General features: G+C 57.7%; 1 protein-coding gene across 21 annotated transcripts in view; it reads left to right on the top strand.

The window, feature by feature from the left end:
* IFT122 (intraflagellar transport 122) overlaps positions 1 to 14228 on the top strand; it is a 77919-nt gene that overhangs the window by 58196 nt on the left and 5495 nt on the right. For 5 of the 21 annotated variants that reach the window (XM_033414165.2, XM_033414156.2, XM_033414159.2 and 2 more), the window contains 9 exons: positions 1173 to 1313; positions 2231 to 2325; positions 5559 to 5659; positions 7603 to 7768; positions 8665 to 8776; positions 9384 to 9509; positions 11091 to 11170; positions 11432 to 11596; positions 11944 to 12543. In XM_033414165.2, the coding sequence (XP_033270056.1) occupies positions 1173 to 1313; positions 2231 to 2325; positions 5559 to 5659; positions 7603 to 7768; positions 8665 to 8776; positions 9384 to 9509; positions 11091 to 11170; positions 11432 to 11596; positions 11944 to 12048 (1091 nt within the window). In that variant the 3' untranslated portion in view covers positions 12049 to 12543. Of the gene's footprint in view, positions 1 to 1172; positions 1314 to 2230; positions 2326 to 5558; positions 5660 to 7602; positions 7769 to 8176; positions 8777 to 9383; positions 9510 to 11090; positions 11171 to 11431; positions 12544 to 13329; positions 13428 to 14228 lie in introns of those variants that run through there. The other 16 variants (XM_033414169.2, XM_004284303.4, XM_004284302.3 and 13 more) reach the window with 12 other exon arrangements.

Genomic DNA, 14228 nt, shown 5'->3' with positions numbered 1-14228 from the left:
AGACTGGGGAGGCTGATTCTCCCAACTAGGGTTCACTGCTTCTCTAGGAAGTATTCTAATTGCAGTTGGATGTGTCATGTTCCATAGCATCCCATTTGCACTTCTCTGTGGGAACAGTTGCCACCTCCGGACACATTTCGGAGTGGCTCCCTGTGGAAGCTCCTCAGCTGAAAGGCCCCGTTGAAGGACAGCACGTTCTCCATTGCTTCAGCATTTCCAGAGTACCCAGTTGCTGAAGTATGTGCATGTTTGGGCAAAACACATCAACCTATCCATCTGTCTGGTCTGTCCTTCCAAGAATCCATCGCCATAGTAACTTGGTACTCAGACGAGAGATTGGAGATGAGACTGGAACAAAGGCCAGACCTTTTCCTTCCCTAACGCAGAGGATTTGGATCATCTGAGCCACCCACATGTGGGCAAGCATCACAGCTAGAAGTGCTTCCCCAGCTGCCCCCAACATCCCGAGGGTCTGGCCACACAGTAGGGACTCAAGAAATTTCTGTTAAGTGGATGTGAGAACGACTGAGAAATCTTTGCTTGTTTTCACAAATGTTTGGTTGCTAGAACCAAGCCAGATTTTCCAAGGTTGTCATCAAAAAGCACTCAGTTGGAGACTGACCAAGCGCTTGAGTCGGGCTCGGTTCTGTGACCTTGGGTGTGCCACTTTACCTCCCCCTTGCGAGTGTATTCAAAAGCGTCTTCCTAGATCTGTTGTGATGATCCAACAGACTCACAGATTCTGTTGTGAGGGAATCATCAACAAAAGCACTCTGTAAAACCACCGAGGCCGTTAGAGTGCCAGATCCTGTTAGTCACCTGGGGAGTCACTAGGCTTTGTCCTGGAACAGGGCTGGGGGCAGAACCTCACTGACGGTGAGCAGCGCTTCTGTCCTTGGACTTTGCCCTGCAGTTTGGCCCCTCAGCTTTCTCTGTCTGCCATGCCTTGCCAAAGCGGGTTGCCTTTTCCCAGCCAAAAAGGCGTATATCTCTCTGTACTTTTTTTCAGGATGTAGCCTTGGTTATTTATAGCCTCTGGCCTGAGAGGCGCATCCCAGCAGCGCGGTGCTGCAGATGCTCCGACAAGGGTCCTACTTCTACAGCAGCCCCTTGCAAGCCCTGCAGAATTCCACCCAACTCCCCCCATGGTGTGTGCTTTTGTGCCCCTGCAGCGTTCCACAAGGCCGGGCGGCAGGGGGAAGCAGTCAGGGTGCTGGAGCAGCTCACACACAATGCCGTGGTCGAGAGCAGATTTAATGACGCTGCCTATTATTACTGGATGCTGTCCATGCAGTGCCTCGATATAGCTCAAGGTAAGTAAACATCAGCAGGGCCGCTTGTTTTCCCGGCCCCACTCTGGCACCAAGATAAACATCGGAAGAGCTGCGAGGTTTTAATTAAAGCCCTGGGCTTTGCCCTGTGTTGCTAATTCAGAACATATCTTTTCCCTGCTACCTGGGACCCTGTAACTGGACCTGGCTGAGCCGTGGTTTCAAAATGTTGAACTAAATGAAAAGGTGAAAAAGAGATCCTTTTACAGTAACACACTCCAGATTCTCGCTCATCCCAGGCAGGAAGATAGTTTCGATGTTGCTTTCTTTCACAAGACTTCCCATGATGCACTGAGGGAGTTCTGGAAGCAGACGGGGCAGGGAGATGCTCTCCACTGGGCCGAGGCCAGCCTGCAGGAGTGGGAAAGACACTGGCATTGGAGCAGCTAGGCGACTCGTAACAAGTCACAGTCCTTCCTCAGCACTGCAGCCCCATCTGTAGCGTGGGGGTCATCCCGCCCTGCTTCCTTCGTAAGGCTGCTGTGAGCCTCCCAGAACCATGGTTATAGTTTGAAAGCTGTCAAGCTCTAGCAGAAGGTGGCATTTTTTGTTCTGGCCAGTGGTTTGTGATTTGATATGCAAGGACACAGAGGGAAGAGCCATGAGGTGAGCGTGAATGAACTTGACGTCTGTCCACCCTCCCTGCCAGGTGGCTCTGGCTTGTCTGGATGCCAGTGATCGCCCTCTCGCACAGCTGGCCCTCCCCCAGGGAATGACCCTGAGAGAAGTCCTGCTGTGTGCTCTGCCCCGCCGAGACGTTAGCTGCCTCAGGATAGCGCAGCTCCTGCGCAGAGTGCCATTACCATCTCCCTGGCTCAGGTCTGGTGTCGGGGGAGAACCTGCACAGTCTGACACGTCCTCTTCCTCCTGCCCTGCTCCCCTCCTGCTGTGCCCTGCAGACCCTGCCCAGAAGGACGTGATGCTCGGCAAGTTCCACCACTTCCAGCACTTGGCTGAGCTGTACCACGGCTACCACGCCATTCAGCGGTACACGGTAAGGTGGCCGGGAGATGAGTCCTGGCGGGGGCACCAGTCCCGGCTGAGCTGGGAGCCCTGGGTACGTCTTAACAGAGCAGCAGACCTCTGGATGGAGGGTAAACCCAGGGCATGATGACCTGCTGAGAAATCCTCGTCTCCTCCTGGGAGACAGTTTGGAACTTTGATTTTCCTGATTGGTTACTTGTTTGAGGTGCAGCATGTGGGCTTCAGAATTAGCAAGCCAGAGCTGGAGTGGGCCCTTCTGGTTGCTTGCTTCAGGTTTGGATGACTCGGGCAGACTGGATTAGCCACTTAAAGTGCCGTCTCTCTAAGTGATCGGTGGGGGACGTTGCCTGGGGCCCTCTCTTCTAGGTGGGTGAAGGTCTAGCTCTAACCAAAGGCCTGAGGTCTCTTCCCTGGCCCTGCCACTGACCTGCTATGTGACCTTGAGCAATTTACTTCTCCTCTCTGACCCTCAGTTTCCTTCTCTATAAAGAAGAGTGTTGCCTTGATCTCCAGAGACCCAAATAGTTCTTTTTAGTTACTCCTGGATCCTTCTGATTAAGCCATTTTAAATCTGCCTCCTGACAGTAGGGAACAGGTGACAGATTGTTATCAGCCTCCCTATTTTGTGTACCTTCGATCACTCAACAACGTGAGCTTATCCTGTGCTCGTAAGCCAGAGGGTAATATCAATAGACGACCTTTATTGAGCACTTGCTACATACCAGGCAATGTGCTGAGGGCTTTATTGTGTCAGCCTTTCAACCATGCAGTGAGATAAGTGCTGTCATCCCCATCTTACAGATGAAGAAACTGAGGCACTGGACAGAGAGATCCCACAGCTAGTAAGTAGCAGAGCCAGGACTTGAACCCAGGCAGGCTGACTTTGAGCCTGTGCTCTTAGCCCCCCACCCCACTAATTTAGAGAAGGCAGACCCCTGGCCTCACGCCCCAGCTCCACTGTGTGACCTTGGGCAAGTCGTTTACTTTCCTCTGTGCTTCAGCTTCCTTCTCTGTAAAAGGAGGATAATAACAGTACCTACCTGATGGCATTGTTGTGAGGATTCAGTGAGTTAATATTGGGAAGCACTTGGAAGAGTGACCCTGCACGAGTCTCAGCTCTTCCCACTGCCCTGTGCGGAGGCCTCAAACCAGTTTTCCATTGGCCTACTCCCCGCAGGCTGAGCAGTTGCCTTTGGGTGTCTCAAAGGCCCTGCCTTCCACCCTTGGTGCCTCTTTCCCCTCATTTGTGCTGAGCTCCTGGCACATTCTCTGCCTCTGGGGGAAGTCTGGCAAGAATGACTCTTGTGGGGAGGGGAGGTTCCCTGCCTGAGCCATTAGCCCTGCATCTCACCTCTTCCCCGCACCAGGCCCAGTGGTCTCGAGGGACCTCATCTTCCCTACAGTCTTTTTGGGGCCCCTTATCTCTATCAGGTGCTTACCTGGAAGGAAGCCCTCCAAATTAAAGACCCCAAACTCAGGGTGGAAGTCAGGGCCCAGCCCGGTCTCAATTTGCCTGAGCCACTTTGGGACCCAGCTCCGTCTCTCCCTGCTCTTCATCGCCCTTGGCCCCTGGAGGCAGGGGCCTGGCGGTCTCCTCTCTGGAACAGCTGAGCTCTGCCCCAGGACCTGATGCAGCTGTGAGCTTGTGGCAGCTTCACACCCACTTGCAGGGCCTGGCTCTTCATCCCAGCTCAGGCTTCTTCACTGGGCCCTTCCTTCATTCAACAAATGCCCGCTGTGTGACACGCCCTGTGCCAAGACCTCGGGCACAGTGCTGAAGGAGACATTGTCCCTGCCCCCCAGGAGCTCATAGTCTAGTACAGGCGACTGCAGTGCAGTTCCCGCAAAGGAGACGCTTAGAGGACTTCCTCGGAGAGGTGGCCCCCAAGCCAAGAGGTGGGAGGTAAGTAAGAATGGGGCAGGCGGAGAGGACGGGGAAGGGCATTCCTGGCGGAGGCCACAGCGGGAGCAAAGGCCCGCAGGTGGGTGTAGTGTTTTAGGGTTTGGCATCAGGGCCCGGCAGAGCAGCGCTGATTCAGAGCAGGCTGGAAAGGGAAGCATCAGACCTTTTCTGAGATAATGGCGTCCTTCCCAGAGGAGAGGTGCGAATCCCGAGGACCCCCCCCCCACACACACACGCCCTCCTCTTTCTGGGACATTTCTTAGCTTCCACATCTAGTGCAGTATAACCAGAGGCAGGCTTCTCCCTGGCTGTCACCCAGAAAAGGATGCACTCTCAGGTTTTCTTGGGTTCTTGGAACGAACAGAAGCTATAGAAATTTAAGTGAGAACTAAAGAGAGAATGCTGGGTTCTGGACCAAAGAAGTAGTGTAAAGTGAGTCCTCACAAACTGAGGGCCTAAGTCCTGGTGGCTCAGTGATGACTGTGGCCTAGCAAGACCCTTCAGGAAATGTCAGTTTTATTACCATTAGGTGCTCACTGGTGGGGGCTGGGGGTGGGTAGCTGGCCTGCTTTCATCTTGTCATCTAAAGCCGCGCGCCAGATTCCTTCGAAACAGGGTTTTCTTAATCTTTTATAGACTCCTCCTGATAGAAAGTTCCCTCTGCTCTACTGTGTTGAGCTTCTGGCAGCCTCTGGGTGCAGAAGACCTGTTCCTTCAACTCAGCATGTCTTGAGTGCCTGTCTGTCAGGGCCTGTGCCGGGCTCTGGGGGCGGAGGGATGCAGCTGGGAGCCCCAGCGCCTGGCACACCTGTGGGCGTCGCACAGTCAGGCTGCTGCTGTACAGCAGAGAAGAGGCCTGTGATTTCATCCTACAAGGGGTTAATTGCCTCCGCTTAAAGACGTGCTTATATGGAGGTCATGTCTTAAACCGCATAAAGGTCTCCTCTTTTAGAGCTACTTGGAGACAGCTTGAGCTCAGGGAAGTGGAATCCTTACTGACCCCAGAGGCAGTGAGCTTGGGAGAAAGACATTGTTGGGCTTTGGGATCAGACCTGGGTTTGAATCCCAGCTCCACTCCTTTCTAGCTGGTGACTTGGGCAGATCATCTCTCGAGGCCTCGGTTTTCTCGTCAGCACAGTGAGGATGACAATGCTTCCCTCACGGGGTTGGGTTGGGGACCACCAGAGGCAGTGGCTGCAGGCGCCCGGCACACAGTAGGTGCCCACTGGGTGGGTCTGCTGTTCTGTTGAAGTCGCTTGGAGTTACTGGTGTCTGCCTCTCGCCCAGCCCAGCAGCAGCTCGGCTGAGAAATTCAATCCTGTTTGCTTTCCTCACGGCAGGAGGAGCCGTTCAGTTTCCACCTTCCCGAAACGCTCTTCAACATCTCCAGGTTCCTGCTGCACAGCCTGACCAAGGACACTCCCCTGGGCATCTCTAAAGCGTATCCTTTCTCTCACCCCACCCTCTGTCCCGCCCCTCTTGTCTAATGGCCAGAGCACTTTGCTGGCAGAAGTTTCCCTCTCTCCAGCTGCCTCGGGGAGGGGAGAGAGCTCGCCCTGCCGCTGCTGTTCGGCTGGAAGAGAGGCTCAGCCAGGGAAACCGAGGGAGCGCCAAGGGAGGATTAGTTTTCAGGGCTCTCTGGGCTGGGCCCTGCAGCAGGCCTCTGGCCAACACACTGTCCAGGCCCTCCCAGAACCCACAGATGAGGGTGTGACTGAAGTGAAGGAAACGCCAGGCCTTCGGGGCTTGGAATATTGGGCACTTCCCTGGGGGGTGGGGGGGGACCGTTTATTCAGCCCAGGTGGACAGAGCACCTGCTGCATCCCCGGCCCCGGACCAGGCAGTAGGCGACAAACTGCCATCAAATGGGGAGGTGACAAGTGTCAGGGCCTGGTTCAGTGGGGCGTGTGCTGTGTCCCAGGGTGGAATGCAGCTAGGCCGGGGCCAGGGTTGGCGAAGGCTGCCTAGAGGAGGTGACAGCCATCCTGTAGGCTGAGGTAACCAGGGAAGACGTGGAGTACATGTTCCAGGGGAGCGCCCAGCGCCTGGAAGGGCTTGGAGGGAAGTGAGGTGGGGGGAGGGAGGAGCTCCCCCTCAGAGAGGAAGGCCCTTCCCCGCAGAGGAAGGCCCCCTGCGTGCGAGCCAGGCTGGAGGGGCAGCGGCCTGAGGGCCTCCCTGTGAGCCGGCCTCTCCTTCTCTGTCTGGTAAGGGCCACGGAGGGGCCGTGAGCGGAGGCGAGGCCTGAGGGCCTGTGCTGCCAGAAACCACCAGGAAATGACCCCAAATCCTGAAGGTCCTCAAAGTGATAAAAGTCATAATAAACCCATGTCCTCTTCTAAACACCACTATCTCTAAGCCCCTTCCCAGCCCCACCCAACCCTGCCTTCTTTCCTTGAGTAAAAAACCCTCCCAGTCGAGGGTTCAGAGGTGAGAACTAGCTTCTCTAAAGGGTTTCAGGCCCGTCATTTACATTTCAGGGGAAGCTGCCACAGACCAAGGGGCTCTCGGGACCTACACCTGGCCTTTGCTGCAAGTTCTGTTCAAGTCAGCAGAGTTTGACTGAACCCTTGCCCTGAGCTTCACCCTTGCTGTCCACTGGGGATGTGGAAACAGCTCCCGACACAGCGCCTGACTCTGATCAGGCACGGTGGAGACACAGACAAGGAAACTGGCCTCCACGTGACTGCTGGGGTGGGCGGGGCCACGCTGGGGGTGTGGGGAACAGGAGCCTGGGGAGGGAGAGTGGGGAGGAGGTTGGGCCTGGGCCTCATTTAGCTGAGGCGTGTTAGGGAGAAGTGGGGAAGGGCAGTCATAGGTGGAGGGAGGGGAGGAAGGGCAGGCCAGGCCTGGGCACAGCCGGCCTTTGAGGTGACCTGAGATGGAGCACAAAGCCTAGGAGTTCCAAGGAGGGCCTTGGAGCAAGGGAGGCTGCGCTCAGAGCTCGCCATGGCCTTGGTGAAGTGCAGGCAGAGGAGTGTCTGCACCGGGGAGGTCTGGGACCAGGCTCCGTTGGCGGGGCTGGAGCAGGGGGGTGCTTGGTGCCAGGCATCCTAGGGCCTGGCTGGCAGGCTGGGTGAGGCCGAGGGAGCCGTTCTGGCTTAGGCAGGGTACAGAGTGAGCCGTCAGCAGGCCCAGAAACCCCAAGCAAGATCAAAATATTAATGGAAACTACGCTGTCTCTATCTCTGGAAAAATCTCTGGGCCTTGATACCCGAGAAATATACTTACATCCCACGAATGAGCGAGGCAGTGCTCAGACTCCTTCCCGTGCTCTCCTGGCACCAGCACGAGCTGCGTTCCAGCACGGAGCTCGCTCCAGAGGTGGGCAGTGCCAGCTCTCGGGCCTGGAGTGACCTCTACTGTCCTTAACGTCGTTATCGGCAGGAACACGCTCTTCACTCTAGCCAAACAGAGCAAAGCACTGGGTGCCTACAAGCTGGCCCGGCACGCCTATGACAAACTGCAGGGCCTGCACACCCCGGCCAGGTTCCAGAAGTCCATTGAGCTGGGCAGCCTGACCATCCGCTCCAAGCCCTTCCAGGACAGCGAGGTGAGGGCGCGGCCCCCTCGGGCAGGAGGCTTCTCCTGACACCTCCTAGTGCGACCTGGGTTCATTTGTAGATGGCTGCCGTGCTCCTGGGGCTTTGCTCTCCCGCCCGCCTGCCAGCCACCCAAGCCCTGGCTTGCCGACTCTCTCCCCTCTTCCCTCTCTGTGTCCTCTCTTCTCCGCCACAGCCCTGCCCTCCCTTGCTTCCTAGCTCTCCCGAGGCTCCAGGTCTGCTCCGCCCCAGTGCCCAGGTTGGCCCTGCCTTCACCTCAGCCTAGGAGCCCCTCCCCTAGCCCACCCCTTCTGGAACCGGTTTGTCACTTGCCAGCAAATCTACTCCAAGTGTCTGCAGCTCAGTCAGTGCCCCAGCCCGCCTTCCTCCAACCCAACCAGCCGCTGTCTCTTTCACAGTCCCCTCCTTCAAGCACAGAGCGGAGACTTGGCATCAGACAGATCTAGGTTCAAATCCCAGTTCCCCCATTTCCTCGGTTTCCAGCTCTATGAAATGGGGATGCGCCTAATAGCTTTCCCACGAGAGGCTGTGAAGAGAAGTGAGCCAGCGTGGGTAATATGCTTAGCGCAGTCCATGGAGCACAGGGACTGGCTGGTAAACGGGGGCCGCGGTGGTTGTCATTCCTGCCAGGAGAACCGCGCTGCTGAGCCCTGCCTGGGAAGGGGGTGTCCAGCACCGCTGTGGTTCCTGTAGGCCCTTATGCTGCTTTGCTGCAGCTCAGAGCCTGTGCGCTGTGCCCTCTCCAGTGCCCCCTCCCCACCTACCCAGGTGGCCTTTCCTCTCAGCCGCCAGGCCCCAGGGAGCTGAAGCCAGGGGAGGAGACGGGGCTGGACCCCACCCCACCCCTGCTGGGCCCTCGGGCCTTTATGGTGCTGGCATTTTGTAGGAGCTGGTGCCCTTGTGCTACCGCTGCTCCACCAACAACCCGCTGCTAAACAACCTGGGCAACGTTTGCATCAATTGCCGCCAGCCCTTCGTCTTCTCAGCCTCTTCCTATGGTGAGTGCTGTGTGCGGTTGGGGCGGCCGGCATGTGGGTGGGGCACCTGTGTCCTCCTTTGGAAATCGGGGACCGTGAGACCCCACCCCGCCTGACACACACAGTCACTCCGGGTTCCCAGAGGCAGGACCTCAGTGCTGCCCCGACCTGAAGCACCCACCCCTCAGAGCCCAGTGTGCAGCGCTGCCTGATGAAAATGCCTGGGAAGAGGCGCCGCTAGTCAGGCCCTCCGTCTGCGAGGCTGACGTGGCTCTCAAGCCCCAGCTTCTTCCATGTTGACGAGGGTCAAAAGCCCTTTCCCAGTAGCTGTGCAGAGACGCTTCTCTTCTTCCGTTGGAGAGGAGTCCCTCCGGCTCCTAGGGGGACAGAGCAGGGGTAAAGGCCCCCGGTGCTCACCCTTGCGTACACACGCATGCCTGCACGCACACACACGTACACGCACACATGCTTGCTTACCCCAGATGTGTGGCAGGCAGCAATGCTGCACCTGCCAGCTTTCAGAGAGGCCTGTGCTGGGTGGGGAAGGAGCTCTGGGACCCTTCCACCCCCTCGCGCTGCCTGGTGAGAGCATTCCAGCCCCAGCCCCTGCCCCTCCCTGTGCCTGCAGAGGTGCTGCACCTGGTTGAATTCTACCTGGAGGAGGGGATTACTGATGAAGAAGCCGTCTCCCTAATTGACCTGGAGGCGCCAAGACACAAGCGTGAGAATAAATGGCAAGAGATCGCAAGCAACAGTATCCTGGGTGCTGGCCAGACCCTGTGTGTGTCAGCTGAGCGTCGGCCTGGGAGCACGCCAGGAGGCAGGGGCCTTGGGGGGTAAGGCCAGGGCAGGGCAGGCCACCCTGTGTGATGGTGAGGACCATGTGGGAGCAGGCATAGGGCCAGAAATGGGCAGAGCTCTGGCCAGGGTGCAGCGGTGCAGGAGGGGACAGCACGTGCCCACAGGCCAGAAGTGGCACGTGGAAGTGGAGATGCCACCTTGGCCTTCCACCCAGGAGGGCCTCCCACCCACCCCTGGCTCCTGAAAGGCGCTCCCCTGCTACTGGCTGTGTGGGGCTGGTGAGCAGCCAACGCGGCGTATGACGCCTGTGTTGGTGGCCCAGCTCTTCTGGTCAGGTCACTTTTATGGACAAGGGACAGAGACACAACTTGGACAGGCCAGGCAACAAAAGGGTGTAGAGAAACCTAGCGTGGACGGGTGCTCAGCCTCACCCAGATGCTTGCTCAGCGCTGACGGGAGCCTGCCTCCTGTCCTCTGGGGCCTGCTATCCTCTGGTAGCTTCATTCGTAGGCCGCACCTGCCCTGTCCCCACCAGCAGTGCCCAGCCTGCATCCCATCAGCCCTGCGACCCCCGGCGCTTCTCCCAGCGTGTCAGCATAAACCCCGGGGCACGCCCTCCCTGGAACAGCTCGGGCCACAGGCCACACGTCAGGTGTCCCTGTGGCCAGGACCGCAGTCATGGTCCCAGCCGAGCCACGGCGTGCACACGGTGGGCCTTGTGAGCACACGGCAGCTGGGTGGGCAGGTCTCGGTGGGCTGGGAGCCGGTGTTTCTACACGCTTTCAGACGAGGCCGGTGCCGCTGGTCTGTGGACCACGTTTGGAGGAGCAGGATTGAGGAACACCCAGGCAGTTGTTTACTGAAGGACGGAGACGGGAACCGTATCTGCACTCACGCCCACCCTCTACACACTCACGTCAGATGCTTAGGCTGGGTCGTAGATGCTGTGCGGGGCCACGTCCCGCGCCTGACTCGGCACCAGCAGCCTCCCTTCCCCTGGGGGGCCCTTCCTCATCGGCCCCAGCCAGCCTGGCATCCGCAGGCGCTCTCCGCCTTCTCCCTGAAACAGGATCTGCGAGGCCACCTCAGGTGCCTGCAGACCACCCGGCAGCTGCTGAGTGTTTCTCCAGGAGCTGGCGGGTTTGCCGGCCGTGGTTTCCAGCCAGGCCCATCGTTGCTGCTCCCACACCAGCAGGCCCACAGGCCTCCGCTCACACGGCGCTTCTCGCCGGTCCATGAGCCGTGCCTGGTCTGAGGGGGCAGCAGAGGCCCGTCAGAGCCCCTTGTCTCCTCCTTCCCCACCTGTGCTCTGGGTGTGGCCCCGGCCTCGTGTGACCGCGGCGTCACCCCGGCCCACATTCCCTCTGTCCCTCCATCTGGAAAGCCACTCTACAGACAAGGCCACGCTTCCCCACGGCTGGTAGGGAGAGTGCCACTCAAGGCCTGGAGGGAGCTCCCGTGGGTCTCAACGCATCGGGTAGAGGGTGGGGCCTGTCCCTCGGCCTCAGGTCCCGTCCTTGACTAGCTCCTGCAGCTTCCCAGACTCTGAGGCTGGACGAGACCCTGGACTCCATGGGAGACGATGACCCCTTCACAGCCAAGCTGAGCTTCGAGGTGAGGGCGCCCCTCTGAGTGACGGGCTGCTGAGGCCCATGAGGCCTGCTGGGAGGGCGGTCTTGGGTCCCTTTCCTGCGCACACTCCCTGTCGGGGCCACTCGGGGGAGAGGAGGTGCCTTCACAGAGGTGGCCTGGCCAGGTTCTATTGAGGGACCCGGTGGGGGAAGTGTCTGGGGTCCTCTGGGATCATAATCCACGTAAACATGTCCCCATGGCTGAGTGAGGGCCCTGGTGCCCCTCTCCCCGCCTGCCCTACAGCAAGGTGGCTTGGAGTTTGTGCCCGTGGTGGTGAACCGCTCGGTGCTGCGCTCCATGAGCCGGCGGGACGTGCTCATCAAGCGCTGGCCCCCGCCCCTGCGGTGGCAGTACTTCCGCTCCCTCCTGCCCGACGCCTCCATCACCATGTGCCCCTCCTGCTTCCAGGTACCTTGCCTGCTGCCTGCAGCTCATGTGTGGTTCCCAGTTTCTCGTCTCCACTGCTTTTCCATTTCCCAGATGTCCCCTTAGGGAGGCCAGGCATCTGGGAGGAACACAGGTGTCCCTCAGCGGCCAAGGCCAAGGCCAGGGCTCCGAGTTGGGAGAAAGACTCGGCCATCCTTAGGCCCTCCCCACTCTCACATGCATTCCATGGGCTGTCTGGAGTGGACTTGCCCCTGACCCTGTGCTTTCTGTACCTGCCCTTAAACCAGGAGGGCTGGGCAAATGTGATGCACCTTTGAACTTCATTTAGGAAAAAAAGGGGCCTCAGACCTTCTCCCCCTCCCTCCCAGTCCTCAGACAAAGGTGGCCTGGATGTGGTGTTTCTAGTCCCGACTCACTGCCAAGCCACCTGCCCTTGGAAGGTCAGTGGTCCCCACCAAGCTTGGGGCTGCTGAGCGCCCAGAGCTGCGGCCTGGGGTCCCGGCCGTTTCTCCTCAGATGTTCCACTCAGAGGACTACGAGCTGCTGGTGCTTCAGCACACCTGCTGCCCCTACTGCCGGAGGCGCATCGACGACCCCAGCCCTTGACCCGCAGCCTCGGGACCACCTGCCCCCTCCCGGCCGCCTTGCAGGCAGCTGGGCTATCGAAGGAAGAGTTAAACTGTCAGAATGTGTCTTCTGCCCAGATCAAGTTTGAACTCTAGGGAGGGGCCTTGTGTAACCACGGAATTCCTATTTATGGCATTTCATGCCTTGTAAATACTGCCAGGAGAGGGAGAAGAGAATGTACATATATTTTCTAAGAAAAAAAAATCTGTTACTTTCAGAACGGCTCTGAGTTGTTCACGGCAGCCTGCTGGAGTCCACAGATCTGTCAGACCATTAACATGTACACTTTGTGAACAGATTGCCTCAATAATTACAAATAAAAGGGCTACTTATTTTCATCATCCGTGCCTGCATTTTCACAAATCTTCATATTGTCTGCAACTTAATTTCCTTATGCAAAAGTGCACCTGTTTCTAATTTGATCTGAGAGGAACATTACATTTGTGTGCTCTTAAAATTTAATCTAATCGAAATGGGAATGGTAGGGGAACGGGTTTTTAAAAATATTTATTTATTTTGGTTTTAACGGGGCTCCATCTCAACGAGAAGATAAGATATCTGGCTCTAAAGAAGGTGGCAAAGAGGGCTGCCGCTCCCGGGGGCTCTGGAGTCGACTCTCTACTTCCCAGCTGGGGCCAGGCCCCCCTGCTCCCCACCATCCCCTAGCACCCCAAACTGACCTGAAGCTTTCCCCTTCCTTCAGCTCCTGGAGCGGGTAGGTTTCGTTTGAAGTTCCAGGAAGGTCCCTTCTCCTGAGCACCGGCAAGTGTCCGATTCGGCAGCTCGAGGGCCGATGAGAAGCTGGGGAGGGGAGCTGACATTTATTGGGGACCTTTTCTGTGCCCGCCGTGCTTCATAGGCTGGCTCAGTTCTCATAGGCTGGCTCAGTGACGGAGGGGGGTGATTTCCCTTCTGCCGCCATGGGGGCTAGTGGAGGTGCTGGGGCCCTGGCTGCGAAGCCCCTGTCCTGTCCTGAGGCCTCTCCCTTCGCCCTCCGCTCTACCTGCCCAGGAGGCAGCGAGCAGTCCAGTGCTTTATACAAAGTCCTGACGGCAGGAAGAAGGGAACTGGGCTGCCAGGGAATGTGTGGAAAACCACCCTGGTGATTAGATATTGATACTTTACAGGGCATCTGTGAAGTGGGCAGAGCGGGACAAATGTCCCCATCGGAGGGATGAAGACCCTGAGGCCTGGAGAAGGGAGCAGCTGCAGAGGCCACCCAGTGGTGAGTCCAGAGCTGGACCCTGCCCCACCCTCTCCTCCCTGCCTCCCTCTGCATCTCTCTTAGGGGATGATGGAGGAAAATACAGAAAGGGAGCCAGAGAGTTGTGCCAACAGAACTCCTCCGTTGAGTGTCTAATTACGTACGATCATGCATGCTCTCTCTCTCGCTAAACATTTATTAATGTGTTAGCGTTTCCATTAGCGCATTAGTTGAACTGAAAGCACTTGCATATGGCTGGGAGAAAGGAGAGGGAAAAAACAGCCCCCCGCCACCTAACAGGCGTTAATCACAGTGACAGATAAGATGGAGGCTAGAGGCAGGGGAGGGGCCCAGCCTGAGACTCCAGCGTGCATCCTGTCAGCCGAACGGCGCAGAGGTGAGGGTGTGCTGTGCCGGGTTCTGCTGCCACAGGGGAGCTGAGCTCCAGAGGCCTGGGTCTGAGCTCCCGTTAAGTCTGGCCCTGACTGAGCGCCAGACATGGTGCCGAGCGCTTTCCGTGCATCATCTTCTGTAACCCTCTGCCGTCTTCAAGGATGTCCATTGTACAGATGCTGAGACTGAGGCTCAGTGACATTCTCTTTTCTTTCATTCATCAAATATTTACTGAGTCGAGACAGAGTCACAGGCAGGCACAGCCTTTGTGCGTGAGCACTGTGTCCTGCTGCTCTCCTGTTCCGACCTGGACAAGGCCTTGGCCAGGTCCAGCCCTCTCTCCAAGGCTGTTTTCCCATCTGTACAAGAGGCCCCTCCAGCTCTGACACTGAGGTTCCAGCCTCAGTCTGTGTCAGATGACCCTGACAG

The sequence above is a fragment of the Orcinus orca genome, chromosome 10 (genome assembly GCF_937001465.1).
Source record: "Orcinus orca chromosome 10, mOrcOrc1.1, whole genome shotgun sequence".
NCBI classification, from domain to species: domain Eukaryota; kingdom Metazoa; phylum Chordata; class Mammalia; order Artiodactyla; family Delphinidae; genus Orcinus; species Orcinus orca.
The sequence above is the reverse complement of the archived record's forward strand: the minus strand, read 5'-3'. Positions and strand labels throughout refer to the sequence as shown.